Source organism: Aythya ferina, assembly GCF_964211825.1.
Source record: "Aythya ferina genome assembly, chromosome: 2".
Taxonomy (NCBI): Eukaryota; Metazoa; Chordata; class Aves; order Anseriformes; family Anatidae; genus Aythya; species Aythya ferina.
The window spans coordinates 62,855,628-62,879,893 of NC_140297.1; the positions used below are offsets into that span (position 1 = coordinate 62,855,628).

General features: G+C 41.6%; 1 protein-coding gene across 3 annotated transcripts in view; it reads right to left on the reverse strand.

The window, feature by feature from the left end:
- MATCAP2 (microtubule associated tyrosine carboxypeptidase 2) overlaps positions 1–24,266 on the reverse strand; it is a 35,156-nt gene that overhangs the window by 4,895 nt on the left and 5,995 nt on the right. For 2 of the 3 annotated variants that reach the window (XM_084508942.1, XM_084508943.1), the window contains exons 2-6: positions 17,845–18,518; positions 7,462–7,605; positions 4,363–4,495; positions 2,863–3,168; positions 2,284–2,381 (exon numbers count right to left, since the gene is read on the reverse strand). In XM_084508942.1, the coding sequence (XP_084365068.1) occupies positions 2,284–2,381; positions 2,863–3,168; positions 4,363–4,495; positions 7,462–7,605; positions 17,845–18,518 (1,355 nt within the window). The remainder of the gene's footprint in view (positions 1–2,283; positions 2,382–2,862; positions 3,169–4,362; positions 4,496–7,461; positions 7,606–17,844; positions 18,519–24,266) is intronic. The other variant, XM_084508944.1, reaches the window with a different exon arrangement.

The window sequence follows — 24,266 nt, forward strand, 5'->3', positions numbered from 1 at the left end:
CAATAACGAGGTGCATCCTGATTTTTTTTTTTTTTTAAAAAAGAACCTGTACGTATGTCCAGGCTTACTCACGTCACTGATTCTGCTGTTTGAAGATGGTGGGGCATTACACCTCGATTACTGTATTTAGAAGTAGATACAGGGGAGCCATACAAGATCATACCATCTCCTCTCAGAGGTGCAGAACCAAATTAGATTACATATGAACCTTCTCTCCTGTCCAGTTTTTAAATTCCAACTCTTTCCCTCAGAAGAAAAAAAAAAAAAAAAGACCTTTTTTACCTCATAATTATATTTAGGGGTTTCTACTTTAGCTGCAACCAAGAAACAAGTATCTGCGATTCAAGGTATGGTTTGATTGGGATTGCTGTAATTGCTAAAACCCACAAAAAAATTACGTTCTGAGGAGATTAAAAACATAATCTCATCCTACTGTGGCAACGGGTAGTCTTCCTAACCGCATATAATTAAAAATATCGTATTAGATTAAAAAAAAAACAAACACAACAACAACAACAACAAAAGAGGCTATAACAGGCTTACATAGGCTCTTTGTAACATGTCCACGTTCCTGGAAAACACAACTTTATTTTCCTGGAGTATGTGGAGATACTGGAGTGAGATGACTGAGAGCTGAACATCTGCCATAGGAGGAAAGGCTGAGAGAGCTGGGACTGTTCTGCCTGGGGAAGAAAAGGCTCGGGGGCATCGTACCAATGTTTATAAGTACCTGATGGGAAGGAACAAAGAGGGAACCAGACTCTTCTCTTGCAGTGCTCACTGCTCACAGGGCAAGAGGGCACAAATTAAAAGGCACAAAATTTCATCTGTACACAAAACACTTTTTTTTTTTTTTTTTTTTTTTTTTTTACTGTGAGGGTGGTAAAACACTGACAAAGGCAAACTGTGGAATATCCATCAATGGAGATATTCAAAGCCCTGCAAGACAGCTGACCCTGGTTGGACTAGATGATCTTGAGAGGTCTCTGCTGACTTCAACCACTCTGTGATTCTGAGAGCAGGCAGTGCTCTTACAGATGCATTTCCATTTTGTTTTTACTGCACATTTCTGCAATCAATCAGAGTAGCCTTTAAGTTCCCTTGATTTTTGAGGTTGTAAAGTCAAGCATTTGTAAATCATCATACTGCTAGAATTAAATTGCTTGTAGACCCTTAATATAGGTGCCTTCTGTGTGGATTACAATTGAATCTTCAATTATATGAGCAATGATGATACACTTTTGGAGTGGGTTGACAATACTGCAGTCCCTCCGAAGAGAGCAAGGGATAAAGCAGCGCAGGAAGGGTATGTGTTCAGTACAAATTAGCAGGTAGAAACTGCTTGGAGTTAAGCAGCCTTAAAGGAAAAAGGAAGTTTCAGAGAAAAAAGCTGCAAAGACTTATCTGACAGAGCACAATTTCTTGTAGAGGTTTCTAACTTGGTTCGGTGACTTAAGTAGTTCTGTTCACCAGTAGGGATGTTTCTGGCACTACAGGCAATGCTTCTTAAATGTGGACCAAAAGCCTCTATCATAATATGCTATGCCCCTTTATCACCCAGTGAATGCCAAGCAGGCAAAAATGTTGGTATACCAGCTCTAAATGCAAGAGTAATATTAACTTGAATCCTGTTTTATATGACTGTGAACCCTGCTTTAGGAACTGGGGAAACTTAGCAATCCAAGGAATTGGTTCAGGAACTCTGACAAAGTTTATGCTGTTAGTATGGTTTTGTTTATCATTTTGGGAACAAACAAGCAATGACAACGGACAGAAAATATGATCTGTGAATTTAGAAATAACGTATTCTGGAAAAGACAGACCATGATTTCTGGAAACAAACAAACAAAAAAAAAAAAACGGTGAGAGGAATTTGAGATGAAAATCACAGTATTGCCTCTCCCTTTGTGATGTAACAAGATGCCTTAACATCAATCCGTGAATTCAGATTCTTACTAGGACCACCACCTTATCTAGTACCTGTCCTGCTTGCTCAAGGCAGTCCATTGTACTGCAGGTCAGGTAGTACTCTATAAAAGGAGGAAAGGAAAGTCTGAGAAGTACGACCATAAAATCTTAATCTGATAACTGAGGAATGAGGAAAAGCTGGTACGAATTCTTAGGACCTCAAAATATTTTTAACTTGCAGTGTGTGTTCCAGGTGTTGTATGGAACAGAGATTTCTATCAAAGTAAAACAGAGCACAGTGACTCATAATTCTTTGCAAGCAGGCTTACTCAGATGATAAAACCATATCCTTTAGGTAAAGAAGAGTCCACTCACCTTTCCAAGGGCTGTCAGAAGGTGGAAATCAATGGACTCCCTATATCTCAGGATTCGGAGGATGCCATCTAAGTACACCTGATCTTTATTGAAACAGCCTAAAAGGAAACGATATAAATTGCAATCTGTAAGGGCTTGTTTAAGGCATATTCTCAGAAACTACTGTAAATAGAATAATTTTATTTTTTTAAACTACATTTTTATCCCAGAGTTTGAAAACCTTCCCAAAAACTAACTAGAAGGCTAAACCCACCAGCCAGAGAAAGAGATCAAACAGAAGATAGTCTCTGAGAACATCTGGATCGATAATTCTTGTAATAAACAGGAAAGGAAGTCAAACTGAATGAGCTTCTTCTGCTTTACTTTCAGCAAAAAATCGGTTACCGATTCAGTTTGAATGTCTTGAAAATGCGCATTTCCAGTCTTGTTTTCAACAGCAGAAATCCTGTTGCTTCATTTCAGGAACATCAGAGTCCCATTTCTCCCTTTTGTAAACGTTTTACTGTGTTGAAGGAGCTCTATGCACATTCTGAAAACTCCCTGAAGCACAAAACTAGATAAGAGAAACAGGGAACCCACCTGGCTGTGATGTGTCAGTCCACCCCCTCTTGGCTCGTACACAGTAATCCCACCTGGTATTGGGGTCCTTGACAAACTTCCCCACGTCCTGGAAAAGCTGGCTGAAGGACATTTGACTAGCCTGATAGACTGTGTAGTAGAGCAGGGCAGCCCTCCAAAGCAAAGGGTCTTTGCGGAAGAGGACGCTGTGAATGCTCGCTAGCCCTTCTTCTGTAGGGTTAATTGGTTTCAACCCATGTTTCCTTCGTCCGTTCCAGTTGCACCAAGGCTGGCTGTTGTTGTTAAACCCTCGAAAATAATGAGTTCCTAAAAACAAAGGGATATGGGACTTAGAACAGTAATAGCAAATGATTAAAGAAACGTTGATAAAATATTGAAGGAGATGCCAATTAAGGACTCTGAACTGGGCTTGGGGAAAAATTGGCAAACTTTAGCCTAATCTACAAGAGAGAATTTTGTCAGAGCTAGATACACGTGCAATTATTCGCCTGCTGACTGCAAAGTGAAACTCCCACAAAATGCCGAATGAACACAAATGTCAGCAAGATTTATGTTCCCAAATCCACGAAAACAAATTTTCAAAACTGTCTTGCATGCTGGTTGCCTCTAGCATAGACTAGGTTTTGTGGTGAACAGAAGGAAGGAGAATCAAAGGAGGGAAGGGTTCAGTGGGCAGAAACATTGCCTCTTGAAGCTGACTAAAGAGCCCAGCTGCAGCCTTGGAAGAAGCTGCTGTCCCCTTACCTTGTGAGTAAAGCTGCTTCAGGGCAAACACAGGGCTTATTCTTTAGCTGAAATCCAGACACTAGCCACATTTATCTAGTTTTGATGCAATTAAGCAGAACAGTTTGCAGAAATTTTCTACAGGGCTGGGCCAGCCTTGTGCAATACAAAAAAAAATGCAATCCTGCACGGATTTAGGGGTCTCTGGGTAAATTCTTCATGCCGAAAGCATGCCTACATTTGCAAGCAATGCAACATAACAGAAGCAAATTTGTGAAGTGAAATGGCTAGTGCTGAGGTTGAACAGTCAGACTATTTGTGTTTCAGTTTTTTAAATCCAGACTAGCGCTAGGTCAGTGTCGCAAACAAAACATCCCCAAGCAGTGGCAGCACAGTAGGTATGTCCTGGAGCACAGCCAGGTTAGCATCATCTGAAAGGATTCACTTTGTCTGCTCCAAGATTTCTTTGGGATGTGAACCTCAGTGCAGTGAGCGGGGCTAGTCGGTAGACTCGCTTTAAAAGCTCTCTCCTGACCTGACCTAAAATATTAATATACATGAACCCTAGGGACCCCCAAATGGATAATCTTCCTCCTACTGTGTAGTGCAGTGATAAATAAGTTTCTCCTTCCCTTTAGCACACCTACAGCGTGGGCTCTTTAGACAGGAATGTTCCCTTCTTCTGTGTATATACACTGCTTGGCTGATTACTGCAGAATAAGTACAAATGCATGCAAGTACTCCCCTTTGTCTGAAGAACTGATGTCATGCTCGTACCGATTTCGTGTCTCAGCATCCCTTCCAGCCAGTGCTCTCTCGCAGTGGAGATATTGATAGTGAGAGTGGGGCGGCCATTCACCACTGTCATTGATGCTCGAGAAAGCAGGTCCTCCGTGAGATGGACCACAATCTGAGGATGAGAGAGTCCAGGTATCAGAGTTCTCCTCTCATTCCCATTACTGCTTTATACTTCCCTTTGACCTTTCCAATATTTTGTTTTTGTTTTGGCCCCCTTGCCCTTCATGGCTCTTGCTGACAGCAACTAACCTACGAGAGACATACCTGACTCTGCTGACATGTTGTAGTCACCTATGCTTCTGATAAATCCCTCAAGCTTCGGTGGGATTCAACACAGGCAGATATGAGACTGCAAAATTAAATACGGTAACACTGACTAGTTTTGGGGGGCAACCAGCTGCAAAGTAAACTAGAGAAATTACATTTTTTGAACAGTGTCTACTTATCGTGGTACTATTTTGAACTTAGCTGTCTGGAACCTTCTTAGTTGCAATTCTGAAATCACATGGAGGAGGGGGGGGAGCACTGTGTGTTTTGTCTCCCAGTACATGATGCAGAATTTAAATATTTATTAAAATGCTGATACTGTTTTGTTTTATACAGGAATGTAATTCTAATTTTCCTGTTTTCTCTTGGAAAATTAGTAATAAAAAAATACCTACAGAGAAGGAAATCGGTGCATACTGATATGTTTTGGTGTTTGAGTTTTAAAAAGAATTTTTAAACAAGTGACTGGAAGGGAGATGGGAAACTCTCTTTGAAGATTAAGCATTTTTCCTTCTTTAAGTATTACCTAAAGATAGTCCCTGCAGTACTCCTCAAAAGAGTACCTAAAGGAGAGATTGTTTTTTGCTATCAAAGTTAACAAAAAAGGACCCAGGGATAAAAGGCATTTAGATTTAAAGTACTGGTACCACTTAACTTTATTAATGCTTCTTCAAATGAAGAGAGTACTTCTGTAGTATTTCAGGCAATACTAAATAGACATATTTAACTGTACTTTTTCAAAAAGTTTCATTAAGAAGGATGTAGGATGTTTCAGGAAGGTGCAGCATTCTGCTTCCATGAAGACAAACCAAAACAAACATGAACGCTAAGGGATATAAAAGCACAGCGAAGATCTCAATTGTGTATTTTTTTCCGCTTTCTCCAAACTATAGCTTGGTAACCTCACGCTTAAAAACATAGGTAAAGTCTGGTATCAGTGTCAAATTACAGTCTCCCAAAAAGGTGCAATGATTTTAGCAGTTTCTCCTAGTATTATTACATTTAGTAATTAAATTTAGTTTTATAAACTGATTCTTGTCTATTTTGTCTATCTCCTATTCCAGTCTCATTCACTGCTAATGATATCATCTAAGTCTTGGACTGTGTCAGCTGATGTTTTCATTTGGAATAATTCTCTTTTCCTACACTCAGTTTTGTCTGACTCTTCCAAGTAATTCAATGTAACTCAGTCAGACATTGTCTAAAATCCTAAGTAGAGGAAATAAGTTTGTTTGCACAGGACTGTAAAATATTAGAAGGTTGAAGTCAGGAAAAAACAGCACTTAAACCAACTAAACCTCTTCTGGACATTTTTATTCACTGATGTCACTTTCATTTGTGCAAACTCCTATAAATCAGTCTCTTGGGCTGCTGATTATTTTTCTTGGCCTTTTCTTAATTCTCTTACCTTTGGTGTAATAATTTTATACAAGAGAATGGATAGAACTGTCAAATAAATGGGAATGTGCTACTCTCCAAGTAGCTGAAAAAAAAAAGGGAAGGAAGGGTGTCGCTCTTGGGTACTCCCAAAAGAGGTTAATTTAAGAATAAGCACATATGAATCAGGAAACGGGCTCACAGAGATGGCTGAAGTATTCATGTATTCAAGTAGCCATACTTCATATGGCTACTTGAATACATGAAGTATTCAAGTAGCCATATGAAGGACTATGCATCATCTGAATTGTTCAAAAATTGGGACTGGGCAAAGCCATGAGAAAAATATGATGTAAGGAGTATTGCAATTATGGAGGAAAGGCTTCCCAGCCAGTCTCTCAAGTCCTTCCATGTGTAATTTCTAAGATCACAGAATCAGAGAAGCATTTTGGTTGGAAAAAGCTGCTAAGATCATCTGGTCCAACCTTTGACCCCTAGCACTACCAAGTCCACCATTAAATCATGTTAATAAGTGTTACATCTACATGTTTTCTGAAGACCTCCAGGGATGGTGACTCAACTACTTCCCTGGGCAGCCTGTTCCAGTATTTCACAGCCCTTTCAGTGAAGAAATTTCTCCCAGTATCCAACCTGAACCTCCCCTGGCACAACTTGAGGCCATTTCCCCCCTTCTTATTGCTCAGTGCTTGGGAGAACAGACCAATTTCCACCTCACTGCAGCCTCCTTTAAGGTAATTGCAGAGCATGACAAGGTCTCTCCTGAGCCTCCTTTCTCCAGACTAAACAACCCTAGCTCCCTCAGCTGATCCTCATAAAACTTGTTTTCTAGACCCTTCACCAGCTTCATAGCCCTTCTCTGGACATGTTTCAGGGCCTTTGATGTCCTTCTTGTAGCGAGGAGCCCAAAGCTGAACACAGTACTTGAGGTGCGGCCTCACCAGAGCCGAGTACAGGGGGACAATCACTTTCCTAGCCCTGCCGGCCACACTGCTTCTTATGCAAGCCAGGATGCTGTTGGCCTTCTTGGCCACCTGAGCACACTGCTGGCTCATATTCAGCTGACTACCCATGAATATCCCAGGTCCCTCTGTCAAGCCTTCCTATCCTCGGGCAGATCAACTTAAGACACCATGTTGGTGTCATCTGCAAACTTACTGCACTCAATCCCCTCATCCAGATCATCGATAAAGATATTGAAGTGAACTGGCCCCAGTGCTGAGCCCTCAGGGATGCCACTAGTGACTGGCCTCCAACTGGATTTAACTCCATTCACCATGGCTCTTTGGGCCTGGGCACCCAGCCAGTTTTTAACCCAATGAAGTGTACGCCTGTCCCAGCCATGAGCAGACAGTTTCATTGAAATAAAGAAAGATCTAAATAAAGGCTTCTTTCCTGATCTGGCATATGACTTACCTCACCAAGACAGCCCTCCTTCACCATGTATTTCCTGACGTGATTCCAGATGCGGCTTTTGGTCAGCAAGCTGCCTCCAGTGGCTTGCTCAAATTTTTCATAGCTTCCGTACTTCTGCAGTGTCCGCTCCATAATATTAATGGCCTATAAAATACAAAAGCGTAGCAAATATGCAGGCAGTAAGAACCCAATGTCAGACTGGCATATCCACTCTTTTTTTTTTTCTTTTTTTTTTTTTGTCTCTCTTTTCTTATTCTCTTCCATTTATTTTTAACTTGCTGGGAGTCAAAATCAAACTGTAGTCACTGAATGTAGGCTGACACACTCTGTAATCAATTTACTTCATTTTCAGACATATATTAATGCCAAAGTACTGAAAAAAAAGTTCTGATTAACTTATGTTCGATCCACATGCATCAGCATGACACCAATGATTATCACTTTTGTGAAATAATACCCATTTATCTTTCATTTGGGCAAAGTTGCACAACTGCCTAGTAAACCAGATGTAATAGCTCACAAGGACATTTACAGGTTAAGTTGGCAGCATGTTTCTTTTTATGACTTTCCAAAGTATTTTAAAGATATCAACTATTACTGTCATCTTGCTACAACTCTTCGTATTTTCTGATTTACAATTGTTGAAGCATGATTAAATAGATGTATAGCTATAATTTAAACAGTAATATTTCTACCAAAAATGTCTCTACGATGAAATCCTTTGTACCATGGATTTCTGTGTTTCAGAAAGGATGAGAAAGAACAGAAACTTTATCCACAGAACTTTCCTTTAAACCATACTATCTCTCTATAACCCCAAAAAATGAAGAAGGAAAGTTTCATTAGGCAAATAAAGTGATGGCAACTTGAGCTCTCTTATGTATTGCTGCTGGAAGAAGTCCCTTGTGGGTAGTCAGCAGAGCATGATGCCTATTATGTGGTGTGAACTTTGCATGTTGAAGATGTTACTGCTGGGGTGTGAAATGCTCATCCCCAATAATCTACTTTCCAATATGTCATTTCACACTCTTCAAGGAAAATGCAGTCTAGAATAACTTCTTACCCAGCAGTAGCTCAGCTACAGGAAACTGATTTTTTTAATAGATGTGATAGCAGAAGCTGCCAGGGATATCAGTGGGAAAAAATATATATATGCGACTGATATTACCTTAAAGAATGAATGTTCTTGCTAAGAAAATACTGCTAATAATGATGGTAGAGATCCTGCAGACTGAATCTCTCTTTACCTTGTACAGTTATATCCATGCACCGAGCTGATAACACTCTTGTTGTTTCCAGCTATGCAATTCTGGCATTGTTTGATTAGCTTATTGTCCACAAAACAGCCATTCATTTTGTATCTCTCACTGCTATTAAGAATCCCATTCTAATATTTTTCAAGTTGAATCTAAGCAACCTTCAGTAATTTTCCTGAGTAAAGCTGTAAGTGCTAGTAGTTATGATGTGTTCTTATGGTCCTGTATCTCTTTGATGAAGGATAAGTTACCTGAATGCCAAAGAAATACTGCACTTAATTTAATATTTCTTTGTCTGCCTCTCATACTTGATATTAAATTTGAAGGGCCTTCTGGTCAGTTCTTTTTTGTTGTTGTTGTTTAGAAGAATAAAGAACACCTGGGTCTCCCAAGCCAGTTTTTACTGACAGAACCCTTCTCAGCCATGGGAGCAAAATGCATGGGCTAGGAAAGATTAATACTGAATCTGAAAATGAGGTACAAGCAGAAACCTGCTGCAAACATCACCTGTGGATATTCCAACAGCTATCCCGCTAGTTCTTCAGGGACAGCATAGCAGCACCATGATGCAGCACTAACACAACTGGTCCAGAAAGGCAGAGTATAGCCAGAGCATGACTACAGCACAAAGAAGCTCACAATAAAGCCACTTGGTGTTGTTAGATGAACCCTATCTCCCCTCGCTGCCTCCCGCGGCTGCTACTCCCTAACCACCCTGCGAACTCCAGCAGAAGTTCAGGCTTGTTAGGAACATACTGCAGTCATGCACTAGACCCACCCTGAGCAAATTCGGGATTGTAATGTCCTAACCCAGCACCCCTGAGATGACGTCCCACCAGGAGGAACTGTGTGCCGCCACTCAGCCTTGTGGCGTTGGGCTTGTTCTCAGGATCCAGCCCATCTTGGCAGCTGGCCCCTGCACTTGCTGAAGTTAGGCTAAGAACTGGATGTCATGAAGAAAGGCACCAATGAGGAACATGTTATCTTTTCTTTGTAAAGTTTTCTTTATAAGATCAGGTGCCTGAATGTCTGACCAGAGGTACCATAAAGAGCAGAATACCATGCCCTTGTAATGCTTGAGCCACCCCATTCACTTTGGTTTTGCCTCTCCCTGTTATGACACTACTATGCAATGAAAACTTCAGCATCCTTCTGCAACTCAACAACAAATGGCATTTTTCAAGAATGTATCGAAATAGAGGATGCACCCTCACCTGCATCGTTCTACCTCCCCACTACTGTTGACAATTCAAATAGGCTCGGTGCCATTATTTTTACTGTTACTTCTGTTAATTAATCACATGGAAATATGAGTATGGAGAACTACACATCTGTACTGAAGACTTGTGATGCAAATGGTATTTCAGTTCCCAGTAACCTCCCCATACATTAGGTCTTGTATGCATGCATAGTTGTGGCAGGGCCTAACACATAAATAAAGTTTAGAGAGATTACTGCATGTCAGTAAGTAATTCATTTGCTTGTGAATAGTCAAGTCATAACATCACACATCATCTAAAAATGACCTCAGACAAATGAAGCAAGATCAGCGTCCAACTTAAGTATTAAAAGGAGGAATACATGAATCCATAATGGAAGGCATAATATTTCTGAGGACTAAGGAAAATTGCTTCTAGCAAAGTCTAGGATGATGGCCTAAATGTAGAGAACAAAATCAAGGAAAATCTAGTTCTTAATAGCTTGTATGTTTTCCAATTTTTTTTTCCTTTTTAAACTGAATTATTACATACCTGTTGTTAACTTCTTCTGAAAATCTTAGTGTTTGTTTGTTGTTTTTTTTGTTTGTTTGTTTGTTTTTTAAAAAGGGTTTCAGTATCTCTGCAAAAGCTGAGGTATTTTCCAACAAAACCCATGGTTAAAGAAGCAAACCAAAAATGTCTGACCGCTGTCCCAGGAAGTTTATTCTCAGCTGGCCACCTGAGTAACTCATGGTTCTGCAGTTCTTCAGTTTCCTTTGTAAGGTGCCAGACCCCTAAGATATTAACTGCTAGGTTTTTCGGTGTACCTGGTTTCCCTGAATAACTAATTACCTTCATTTGCTCACTGTGAAAGACGTTATCTCTGAATTAATCTTCTGGCACAAAATTTGTCTTCAATACTTGCTGAGATTAAATTTCAGTGAAGCTCATTAGATTAAACACACTTAAATTCTTTGATGCTCAAACCCCTTCACATGTGCACCTGTAATTTCCATTCCTAAAGAGTCTTGCTGCCCAGCAGCACTGTATTTTGTCTCCCAAACCTCTTCTTTTTTCCATCTCTATTCACAGCCAACCCTGTCTCTCAGCCATGGATTCTGGTAAGGTCTTCTTCAAGTCCATTGAGATGCTGGAGGTGAAGTTTTGAATGAAAGTTACTAGGTGGTTCTGTTAGCTGAAATTACCTACTGGTTGTTAAAAGACTAATTCTGTCACCAGGAAGAACTTCTCTTATGCTGCTCGGCAATAGGGCCATGGACTTTGGCCTGTGTGGTCGAGCCATCTCCTACAGAGCTGTGTGGAAACCCGTTTGCTACGAGATGGCTGAGGTATCCTGTCACAACTATGTCAGCTTCAGAGCTGTAACAGTAATATGTTGCTGTGATTAATAACACTTTTATAAAGATGATAGCCAGATAAAGAAGCAAGATGTAAGGGGGCTGCTTCAGGCTGAGTTACAGTCCAAACCTGAGCTGAAGCTCTCCCCAAGGCCAAAGGCAGGGAACCGCAATTCCCCAAGCAGCTGAGACAGGTCTTTCTGCATTCAAATGTATTTTGTATGCTTGTATAAAGCAGCACTTCCCTTTAAAAGTTTTCAATAACGTGATTTAAAATGCAGTAAATCCTGTGGGTGGAAAAGTCTGGCTTTAAATTATCTGAAAGTTGTTCAGTGCAGGAACGGATGCAAGGACGAATGCCGTTTTCCAAAGCAGCCACAATTTGGTCATTTCTGTTTTCAGGGATCTTAGGGCACCTTTTAGAAAATATCCAACACTATGCGTTTCTCCTAGGAAATCAAACACAGCCAGAAATAATGGCTCAGGTGCTGGAATGGATCTATGCATTGAGCTTAACTGCTGGTAGGCCTGCAGGCATGACCCTGCCCTGGCTGAACCAGCCACCTCAGGTAACGCCTGGCCTTGACTGAAGGGTCCCACAGCTCCTGTGTTCCCAACACAAGTGGGAAGGAGGCCACTCCGGTTTGGATGAGGAGTGCTTAGCCATGAGAGCACGAGCCATGCCTTGCCATTTGCCCTCTGGGCCAGAGAACTGGACCAGGATTGTTTTATTCATGAGTATGTATGTAGCCTCACAGTTTCACTGACTGCTGACTGTGAGCAATGTAGAAATTGAAATATTTGAGAGTAACAGCTAAATTCTAGATGTTTTTGAATAGTGCCTGATTATAAAATCATGGAGTGAGTTGACAAATGGTTTGGAAATCATGACTCCTGTCCTCCACTTAAATTGCATGACGGACTGAACAGGTCTTCTTAACATTATATATATATATATATATATACATATATATATATATATATATATATATGTTACTACAGAGAAGCAGGAACACCAGCACCATTGCTAGTGGGGGAGAAGAATCTTGGCTTAGATCCCACCAAATACTCCGCAGAGAAAGGCTGATCATCACACGTCCTCTCCCAGTCAGGACTGCTCTCAGTCCTCACACAGATGCCACAGGAACAGAGTTTGGCCTGCGTCTAAGCAAACCACATGTGTGAGGTCCAGGTCAGTTTTGTATCAAACTGTGTGAATTAAGCTTTTTCTATAACGTGATGCCAAAGCCTTGGATGGAGAAGAAACAAACAGGAAAAAGATGAGTGAGATGCACAGACTGAAGGAGGCCGAGAAAGGCAGCAAAAGATGAGAGCTAGGTTTGAAGAAGAGAAATCAAAGAACCACAGAATCATAGAATGGTTTGGGTTGGAAGAGACCTTAAAAGCTCATCTAGTTCCAACCCCCTGCCATGGGCAGAGACACCTCCCATTAGACCAGGTTGCCCAAAGCCCCATCAAACTTGGCCGTGAACACTTCCAGGGATGGGGCATCCACAGCTCCTCTGGGCAACCCATGCCAGTGCCTCACCACCCTCTGAGTGAAGAGTTTCTTCCTAATATCTAATCTAAATCAACCCTCTTACAGTTTAAAACAGTTACTCATTGTCGTGTCACTACACTCCCTATATAAAGTGTCACTCCCCACCATTTCTGTAGGCCCCCTTTAGGTATTGGAAGGCTGCTATAAGATCTTCCTGGAGCCTTCTCTTCTCGCGGCTGAACAACCCCAGCTCCCTCAGCCTGTCTTCACAGCAGAGTTGCTCCAGCTCTCTGATGATCCTTGTGTCTCTCTTCTGGACCTGCTCTAACAAGTCCATGTCCTTCTTACACTGATAGCCCCAGAGGTGAACACAGCACTCCAGGTGGAGTCTCATGAGAGGGGAGTAGAGGAGGACACCCACCTCCCTCCATCTGCTGGCCACACTTCTTCTGATGCAGCCCGTGATATAGTTTACACACTTCTTGAAAAGAGCAGGACAAATCTGGAGCTGATCAGAGTAGAGGAGGGATGGAGAACAGCATGTCTAAGGAAGCAGAAGACTGCCAAAACCATTTAAGAGCAAGGTGGCAGTTTCTTCTGAACATGAAAACTCTTAAAAACAAGTGTCTGAGAAGGGCATGTAGGCTTTATTAACCCATTCTCTGTCTTGCCACTGTTTATAAGGACAAAGTACTACTATGAGATGCAGCTTTGCGTGGGTTGGTTTGGCAGTGTCATCCCAGGGGACTCTCCTTAGTTGGCACACAGATATTTTTTAAAGCTACCTCATCACAGCAAACAGTGAGAAAACAAACACTGTACATACATTAACCTTCTGCTCGGCCCTCTGTAACAGGAAACTCCCTGGTGCTGAAACCCAAATACCAAGGCAGGTGGCAGGAGTTTGGCAGCCAGGAGACCCATGCTCTTGCTTCTAGTGCCTGCCTTCAGGCACTCTCCTAAACTCTCCCCAAGCTGCTTAAGGTTTTTCTTTCAGAAAAAATCTGTGAGACACGTGAATCAACAGCATAGTGTCAGTAGCAGGCTTTCAGAGAAATATTCTCCTGAAAAAGCACAGACCTACTCTGTCTTCTCCCATTTCAGATACTGTTGATTTTGATGCTCGCCACAACCACCTCAGGTGATGGCGTTACCCGAGGGGAAAAGGTTTGGGATTTTTAGCATCCTAAAAACAACCTGGAGCCCCACTGTTGGGATTCTGCAGCTGTCTGAGTTGTCAGGTGTTGCAAAAACTTGCTAGGAAAACCCAGAACAGGATGCAAACTGTTGCCTGTTCCAGCATCCAACAATGAGCTTCTTTTCCAGCCTCTGGGTCAGCAGAAAGCAAGGTGCTGATCTTGCTACAGTTCCTAGGGCCAAAGTAAATTCTCAAGCAACAGGGAAAAGAACAGAGCAAAAGGACTACTTGGTTGTACCAGGTCACTGGTTAGGAGCAATAATCCCTGTTCTTTTCATTATTACCAAAAATGTCTGTTTGAAACCCTCTTATCACTACCAAAGAGTGCTAAAAGAAGCAGCATTTACAAGTCCCCTTGCACAGCAAACTCTGCATACGAATATGAAGGTAATGATACAGAAGCGCTAATGAGAGCAAGGCAAGGCTGTGTGTAATTATCAGGTCTAGGTTTTGGTGGTGTTGGCTTTTTTAATTGTTTACAGCCAAGTAGCTCTCTGAATCCCAAGTCATCCATGTGCAGTAATACAACTTAGTTACTTGAGAGCTACTGTCTTCACAGCAGAGTTGCTCCAGCTCTGTTCAGGGCAACCAAAGTAGAAAATGGGCTTAGTGATAGAGAACCAGCTCTCCCCAACTTCAGAAGCAGCTCTGCTACAAAAGGCTTGCAGTCTCAGATGAGATTTGTGAGATAGACAAGGCTTGCAGGCACCATTGCTTTCTTCCCTGCGCTGCTTATTTGTGTGTAAGCAAGGGGAAAAACCTTCTGGCTGCATGCTTGGGTAAGTGGTACCAGATGGAACTTGTTAGGCTGATCAACAGCCATAAACTGGTGGCTGCACCTCCTCTTTGGGTGCAACTGGAAAGGAGGGAGAGAGGTAAGTGCAACTTTTTGAGGATAGCATATTTAGGCTGTAGTGGTTGGGGGGTTGTTCAGCGTTTGCCTTGGCTCTTCTGCATGCTTGCTCTTTGTGTGATGAAGAGTATGTTTTAGTTAACCTGGATCTGGCAGATATATCCTTAATGAAAAACTTTTCAAGTACTTTGTACAGAATTAAAAGTTAATATTCATGTGTTTTTTGTATGAGGTTGCGTACTGAAACAAACCTATGTTCCTACTGTAGTAGCACCAGAAGTGCTGCCCTAGTGCAAGAGGGAAGCCCGTGTAGTTCCCTGAGAACTGTGACACTTGGATGGCCCCATCACCTTTGCACTGCACATTAATATGCTTTATCTACAAATCTTAGTTTTGGAGCGGGTTTGGTTAGCAGCAGAAAATGACATGCCTTACAACTGAGTGCTCCTTATAGCCAATATATACACATTCTTGAGACTTCAACACGCTTTGTCTGTGACATGAGCTGAATGCTGAGAGGGGTTGCTGTGTTCAGTGTCTTGTCACTTGCCCTTCCAGCTCCACCTAATTGTAGGCTACCTCTACTAATAACTTATGTGTGCATGTAATACAAACAGAATGTGGCACAATTGATTTATTTATTAATTCAAAATTGCTATTTTCTTATAAGCGCAAGGGAAAAGGATGTGCAACTCTTTTACGGGATGGATTACTCCTTCAACAAAATGATTTACTTTAAATGTGTATGTATTAACAGCTTTCCTGCCTTCATGTAAAGTTCAAGAAATGCAGGTGTTCACAAGCAGATTACTTGATGTTGCATCTTCTGTGCTAATTTTAGTTTAGCAATCTCCAACTGTAAAGTCAATTGCTCTGCAAACACTGGGGAAAATTACTTCTAAATACACATTTCTACCTATAGAATGTGTGCAAAAATCAAAAATATTTTGTGTTAATAACAACAACAGAGGACAAGAAGTTTGAGCCAAAAGAAAAGCAAATAATAATTAAAAAAAACCTACAATGCACAGCTGCTGCGCTGACCTTGACATACAACAATAAAAGAACCATTTCTGAAACTCTAGAGGTGTCAATCAAAGTGAAAAGCTGCAAGTCTACATATTAGTTTTTATTATTCTCAGGTTCTCTAAGAGCACATTTTGTGTGATTCATGAAAGAAACTTATTGTGAAGAAAACGTGGTGAGTTAGGGGGAGAAACAAAGAAATAGAGCAAAGTATGGAAGTAAAGACACTAGAATTACTATTTTCAAATGTATTAATACAATTCAAAAATGTTTACTGCATGACTTTGAAAAGACAATTGATAAAAGGGGTGTACTGTGCCCAAGGTTGAAAATTTTCTTTGATTTGGCCTGGGGAAGTTAGGCCTTTGAGCAGCCCCATGCTTTTCCTTTTAGAGAACTGTTAATGGTTTGCAAATCCATGTTGTTCTTTGCCGCCTTTTTTTTTTGTTTTGTTTTGTTTTGTTTTCTTCAAGGCAGGGTAGGGTGTGATTCATTTTCCAGAAATGTTGCTGCAATGCTATGTTAATCGATTCCACAGATATGCACAGAAGCAGAGAGGAAGATAGGAAAACAAACTATTCTAGTGTCTTACCAGGCACAGCTGTGGGTAAAAATACTTTGGAAATGATTAAAAATCCTTTAAAATTACAATATGTCAGGTTTTGATACTATTTAACTAAAGGATCCCAGAACCCCACTATGAAATTGGAGAGTTCTGTCAGAGAAAAGCTGTTTTTGCACAGGTATTAGTCATAGAAGAGCAAGCATTCAGTTTCTGTAAGCACCTTTTGTAGATAGGTTAGGAATAATTTCATTTTTGTTTGCAAAAAGCAAAGCTTCCTAAAATAACTACAGCCTCCAGTGAAAGCCAAAAACCTAACACAAAACAAAATGTTAAGGGAAAAGGATGACTATATGCAGTTGTGATCTTATTGCAGACCAAAATCTGATGCAGTATTCTTTATTTTCTTTCAAGTCATCTTTTCTGAATCTTAACGCTTTCTATGAGATACCTGTGTATTTCTTCAGATGATGAAAGCATGCATGGAAAAACATTAGCAATGAGAAGAAGTGAGTGCTTGTACAATATTTGCTGATTAAAATCTTGATTCGTGCTGCTTTTTCTGGATAGTAAATTTGCATGAAATGAAATTCAAATGTGTACAAAGATGAAAATTTCTAAAGCTAGCTGTAAATGAAAAAGAGAGAGTGCCACCTGCTGGGCTTACAGCTGTGTTAAAATTGCTTCTTCAAGTATATGACGTGCAGGATATTGTTCAGTACTTCTTGGAGCTGAAACATTTAAGAAATGCTTTTCTTGATAAAACTTGATAGTAAAATAAATAAAATAATGTTGGGGAATCACTCACCCTTTTTGATAATGAATATTCATAATGAGGATGTGGTGGTTTTTAAATTTATTTTTTTTTTAAGAAGGATGAATCAGTGACAGGCTTGCTCCATAAAATCATCCATCATGCATAAAATCATTTTAAGGCTACTTCATTTTAAAAGGGATAGTTCGCATTAAATCCAGTTTGACAAATTATTGTTGATTTGCTGTTATCTATGATTAATGTTGCTAACAATATCAAGTAACTGCCCCCCACCTGTGTAACCAAGAGGACTTCTACACAATCTTTTTCTCTATTTATTAAAGCTTCTTTATGCTTTGTTGTGTGTTGTTGTTTGCTTTTTTTTCTGTGCTACATCTGCTTCACTGTTTAAAAATCTTTCTTGCCTTAAACTGTGTTTCACGTAAACCCCATTATGAGAAACTGTGCCTTTATTCTATCAAATCCTTTAACAGTTAGGCAGACTTTCATTTTTCAGTCAAAAAAGACTCTGAGTTTTACTGTTGATGCATTTTTCAAACAGCATGTGAGGAAAATGAGGATGAACAACTTTCACCTGCTATAAAGCCAAGTGACATTTTGCAAGTGCGGAAGAAATAGTTAAGAGTATAAAATGAGGAAAAAAAAGTAACTGTACCTGCTTAAGAAATCTGTCAGATGCTTGGCTATGTTTAGCTAACACGTTTGGCAAAGCAGGGTTTGCATATTCAAATTGAGGATTGTATGTGAAATCTGACTTGAAAAATTTCATTTTCTCTTTCTCCACATTGGAAGGCTTGATTGCAGTTAGTAGACAGAGTTTTTGGCCAGAGACATCTCCCTCTTTTCCACAGCTTTTTGGTGACTGGGATTGCTTTGGCTTTGACTGATTGAAATGCCTCTTGGCTCTACTTCTGGGTCTAGGTGGCAGTCCTATGCTGTTCCCTGAAACTGAAACAGTGTTTGCAAACTTCATGCTGTTAGACCCCGGGCTGGTGATGAAGATGGAGGGCTGCCTGTTTGTGCAGCACCACCCAGCACTGGCAGTGGGCACTTGGATTTTGCGGTGCTCGCTGCTCCGTGAGGTGGTAGAGCACTTCGTGGCTTTTCTGTGTTTCTTGTGGTGAGCGGAGGACTGCTTCTGAGTGTAGTGTTTCTTCTCTTCTTTGCTCTGAAGAAGGACGTTGTAGCTGCTGGTTCCTGTTGTGAAAGTGTCCTTAAGGACTCCAGGAGACAGGTGCTGGAGGCTGTTTTCATTATTAATGTTCACCTTATGTTCTGGACTCAGGATTGATTTCTTAGAAAGCTCTTGCTTAGGCCAGTGAAGTTTTTCTGCATTAAAGAGGGGGGGGGGGGGAAATCTGAGAACAAATTTAACTGTTTCATACAGTTTCACTCATCTTAAAGACTCAAAACAACAACAAATGAAATGCACAACTTGTCTTAACTGTAGTCATATCATGTCAATCTTGACTTCTAGACAAATGGAAGAAGTCTGCAAGCGCATCTAGAGAGAGACTTGTAAATATGCAGCTAAACAAGTGTTTTATGCTTGCACCTCCATGTATAGATGCACATCTTGCACAAGGGCAACCAGTTTGCAGCAAACAACCGACCTTTCTAAAATGGGGTTCTGCACATGGCTTTACCTATGTGGACAGTTACACTTCTGGCTTTAAGCAACATCTGATATTTATCATGCAAGGAAGGCTTTTGCATGGATAAAGAGTAACTTTAAAAATCAGAAACCTGCATGTGAATACGCAGGCAGGATACATGGTGATTTTCCACAGGGGTCTGTGCTGTGGTATCAGTAGTCCAGTAGGCAGGACCTGACTCGCAGAACTTACTCTCGCTAAGGATGAAAACGTTAGAGTGGGCCAGCCACAGCAGACAATTTGCAGCACCATACAAACAGCAGCATGAATTTAGAAGACCTCAGTGCTTCACATGTTCCTTCTTAATACAGACAGCAAGGTATATTTAAAAAGGAGGGAAGAGAGATCAGCAAGTTCAAGCACACCTCTCATCCTTAAAGCAATGCTGCGATTTCATCTACTGAAATTGCTGCGCAACAATGGCTGGCTTTAAAAAAAAAAAAAAAAAAAAAAAAAAAAAAAGAGCAGAAACACTGTAAACCAAATGGTTTAAATAGAAGCAAATATAGCTCCTGTAGTGGAGGAGCACTCTCCTCCTGCTCTGACCCCTGGCATAAGGGAAAGAGGGAATCCCTGGTGCAGAGCAGCAGCATGCAAAAGGCACTGAAAATTGAAATTGTGTTTCACACTTCTGTGGGCTTGTTAGACAGAAGTGACTTTTCTTTGCCAGTTCCAACCTTGCCCTTCTCTTGTGTGGGAATTGAAATGTTGTTTTTGCAGAGTTACATTGTTTAGAAGGAGGGAATGTGGTACTGAGATATGCTTACAGTGATAAGAAAGCTTAGCAGGCGACCTTGTAAAATGCAGACAATCAGACTCCTTAGGACAATTAGGTGAAAATCACGGTGTCAAGTCAAGTCAGATAAGTGAAGAAACATTACCACTTCAAGCAGTAAAAGTGTCAAAAGAAATTTGAAATTTAACAGGCCGGCGACTGAAGGCCATGCATTGTTTGTGAAGCATCAGATAGATTGTGAATCTGGATTACCCACTCAGTGGGGAAACAGGGGAGGGTCCTGCCATCAAAAGGTATATAAACTGTGTTTTGGAACTAGTAGATGCACTCTCTCCTGCTTGTGGGGCGCCCGCCATTGCAATCGCAAATAAATTACTACTTCACTGAGATCCTCGCCTGAGCCTAAGTTATTGGCTACGGAGTGTTTCTCACAATTTTGGGGGCTCGTCCGGGATCCAGTTACCTACTGGGGAGCCCCACCGCCGCAGCAGCAGGAAGGCATGCCCCGCTGATTTCAGCGGTCCTGTGCATCGACGGTGGCGGTTCTGCGGAAAGCTGACAGAGGGCCCGAGACTGGTTAAAGAGGCAGGATCCATGAAGTAGTGGGGAAAGGAAGAAGGTAGGCACTCCGTTTTTTTTTTTTAAGAATCGATCCGGTAACTCTGTGCACAGACCAAGGTAAGAAATATTAAGTATTGCCTTGGGGGTCGGGTGATCTGGTGTATGGTAAGCCCTTGCACGGGGAAGTGCTGGCACTACACCAGGGGAATCTGGTGTGCGGTAATCCTTGCACGGGGAAGTGCTTGGAAGTACACCAGGGAATCTGGTAAACTCAGGTGTGCGGTAACGCTGGCACGGGGAAGTGCTTGGCGGTACACGCCCATCTTTCAGTACGTTGGTGTGTGGTACACTGCAGAAGGGAAATTTCTGTAGCACATACTGGCGAGGGTTAGGAAAAATGGGAAAATATGAGTTCCAGGGGACAGGGATATCCCTGGGGGAGTGCCTACTAATAGTTCTTCCTGAAGAATGATAAGAAATTGGAAACATAATCCCAAAATTAGAGGGATTGTAAAAGAAAAATAATTTAAAAAAAAAAAAAAAAAAGGGTTAAATATTGTGTATCAGTCTGGACAAAAGAAACAATTAAGGAAACAGCAGTATTTTGGCCAAAATACGGGTCTGATGAAAATTCAGGCTTTAAATGTATGTGTAAACAATAAGATTCCTTTTTCAGAGAAGGAGCCAAGTTATGCTCCCTATAATCTTAATATTGAACTGGTGGCAGCAGCAGTCACTCCAGGAAGGGAGACAGGGACTGGAATTAACACTGTCCCTAAAGAAGGATCGTACTCTAGGCTCTGGCAAGAATTAGAACAAGGTAGAAGATATGTTGAGAATTTTGCCTTCCCTGATACTAACAGTACTAACACTAACTGTGTATCCTCTTAGGTGAACTACCCCCTCCTCCTTACCAGCAGAGAGGTTAGGACTTTTAAGAAGAAGAGGAAGTCTTTATTCGAGGACCCCAACAGCCTAGTTGAACAATTAGACCAGTTCCTATGACCTGATTTATACTCTTGGGGGAGGGAATTATGTCTATAAGTATGTTGTTTACAGGGAAAGAAATGGGAATGATCAGGAGGAGAGCTGCTATACAAGAATGGGAAAGAGCTCATCCTCCAGGACCAGGGGTAATACCGGCAGGGCAGAAATACCCACTTGCCAATCCTGGCTGGAATAATAATAGTGTGCAACACAGAAATCATATGAGAGACTTGGGGTCAGAATGAGAAAGTACTTGGGGATGAGACCAGAGGACCCAGTATCCCAAGGGCTCTTGAAAGTTCATTGTGTGATTAAAGCCTGGCAAAATACGCAGAAAATGCTTCAGAAGGTGGGGGGAATGTAGTGAACAGTCACTGGGGGACCCTCCTGCGGGAGACCCTGGAGGTGTGTGTCCGGAGGGGAGATGAGAAGGAAAAGCAGAGAGTGAAACTAATGGTATTGACAGTGCAGCGGGTAGTGAGGCAGAGGGTTGGAGAAAGATGAAGAAAATCTTCAGGGGGAGTCAGGGCCAGGATGGAAAGGAGAGGAAGAGAGATGAAGGAATGGCAGGCAAAGAAGGCGGCCTGTGTTGTGACCCGATTCCTGGCAGGGACAGGCTTTCGTAAGATGTTTTAAGTGTGGCCAGGCTGGCCACTTCGAATAGGAATATCTGGAGTGGAAGAAGGAGGAAAGAAGGAAAATGGGATGAAATATGCTATATTGATATGTTGTTTCAGTATCTTGGAGGGAAAAGGTATGGAATTAAGTTGGACCCTGAGCCTTTGGTGCTGGTATTAGAAAAGTACAGGCTGGAAAAAGATAAAGGAAGTGTTAAAAGGGTTGCTGAAGGTGTTAAAGGTGTGACATGTAGTATTTAACAGAGCTGTTTGAAATTGAATGAGCAGGGAAAGGAGATGTAGGCATTATCTAAGTAACAGTCTAGAAGTTTTGGTATATTTGCATATTTGCTGTGGTGTTTGGTCAGTTTCCCAAGCATCGGGGAGGGGGACAGGAAGGGGGAACAGCCTGCTCCACCAGGGGCCTCTCCAGCAGCCGCAGGGGGGCTTCGGCTCCAGCGCCTGGAGCGCCTCCTCCCCCTCCTTCTGCACTGACTTTGGTGTCTGCGGGGGGGTTTCTCACTCTCCCAACTGCTGTTGAGCAGCAGGTTTTTGTTTGTTTCTTTGTTTGTTTTCGTGGATGTGCTCTCACAGAGGCACGGACTGTATTGCTCATGGCTTGGCTCTGGGCAGCAGTGGGCCCCTTTGGGGCCAGATGAAATTGTCCCTTATCTGCCACGGGGAGGCTTCTGGGTTTTTCTCACGGGGGCTGCCACTGCAGTTTCCCAACCCCCTACTCACAGCCCCCGAACCTTGCCATCAAACCCAATACACTGGGGAACAGCTAGGTCATTACTGACCTGAAAAGTATCAGGGATTAAATTAACTAATGAAACCCTAAAAAGTGATGGGGGTAGAAGGGGCTGGGATAACAGTGCCACTTTGGGGGGGATACCAAGCTGAGACTAGGGGATAAAATGATCACTGGGTAATTATTGTATGTACCCAAGGCAAGGACTAATTTGTTGGGAAGGGATTTGATGATGAAATTGGGCATTCAACTAGTAAATTGTTAGGCTGGAATAGCTGTTATTAATGGAGTGCTCTCTGGCCCTGAGAGCAAACATACATGTATATTCACCTCTGACTGGAAAGACCCTGAAATGGGGGCGGAAGCAACAATATAGGTGGACAATTTTACCTCAGGGGTTTACAGGGACACCTATCTATTTGGGTAAGTTCTAAAAGAAAAAGATTTTGGAGCAATTCCAACCTCCCAAGAAGGTATTAATGTTAACAAATATGTGGATCATTTTCTATTGTCAGGACAGGAGAAAAGAGTTGGGAAGAAAGCTACTAACAAGCTATTCAACTTTCTGGGAAAGCAGGGCTTGGGAGTATTGAAAACAAATAAATAATAAATTACAATATGGAGAAAGAGAAGTCAGGTATTTAAGGCATCTAATGTCTGAGGGAAAATGAAGAATAAATCCAGAGAGAGTTCAGGGAATTATTGAAAATTAAGAAAGAACTAAAAAGTTTTAAAAGAATGAATTTTTTAAGGAATCAGGAACCATGAAGTGTGAAGGAAAATCGATATTCAGCATTTCTCTCCCATCAGGGAGTAAAGTGATAATGAGGCAAATATTAACTGTTTTACATCAGAAGAGTCATTGGGAGGTGCAAGCAATGTGTGATGTTGTGCTAAGAAAGTATGTCTGTGTAGGAATATACACTTTAGGGAAGCACATATGTAGAGGATGTACCATATGTCAAAAGGTAAATAAAAAGGTGTTCTGTAACCCATCTAGAGGGGGACGGGAGCCAGGGGTTTGACCTTTCCAAAGTATACAGGTAAACTTTACTGAGTTATTTGTTTGTCCTAATTGACCACGTGACTAGATGGGTGTAAGCTTTACTGCAAGGGTTAAAGCAGGCCTTAGAGATTGAGTGGGATTTTCACAGCCCCTGGCACCCCTCCTCTTCTGGGAAGGTGGAGCGAATGAATCAGACATTAAAGAAGCAATTAACTAAACTAGTGTTAGAAACCCAACTTCCTTGGGTAAAATGCTTACTCCTACAGGTTTAAACAGCACCAAGAAAGGATATAGGAATTTCACCATATGAGATGCTGTTCAGATTGCCCTATCTGGGCAGAAGGGATGAGATACCACAATTCAAAATAAGAGAGTTTCCTTAAGAACTGTATTCTGGGGTTGTCCTCTTCTTTGTCATCTCTCAGGACCTGTGGGTTGTTGGCTCAAACCCCACCTTTGGAATTCCCCATTCACCACCATCATCCAGGAAACTGGGTCCTGATTTGGACCTGGAAAGAGTCAACTCCGGCCTGAATGGGAAGGACAATTACTGACCACTGAAACAGCCGTAAGAACTGCGGAAAAAGGTTGGACTCACTATACTCGAGCATCTGTCGACGCTAGTACCTGGGAAGCTGTTCCTACAAAAGACTTGTTGGAAGTTGAAATTGAAGAGAAAAATCTCATAGTGGACTCTGAGCAGGATAAGAGCTTACAATTGTAAACTAACCTTTTATTTTCACAGGTAACTAACGAGTGTGACT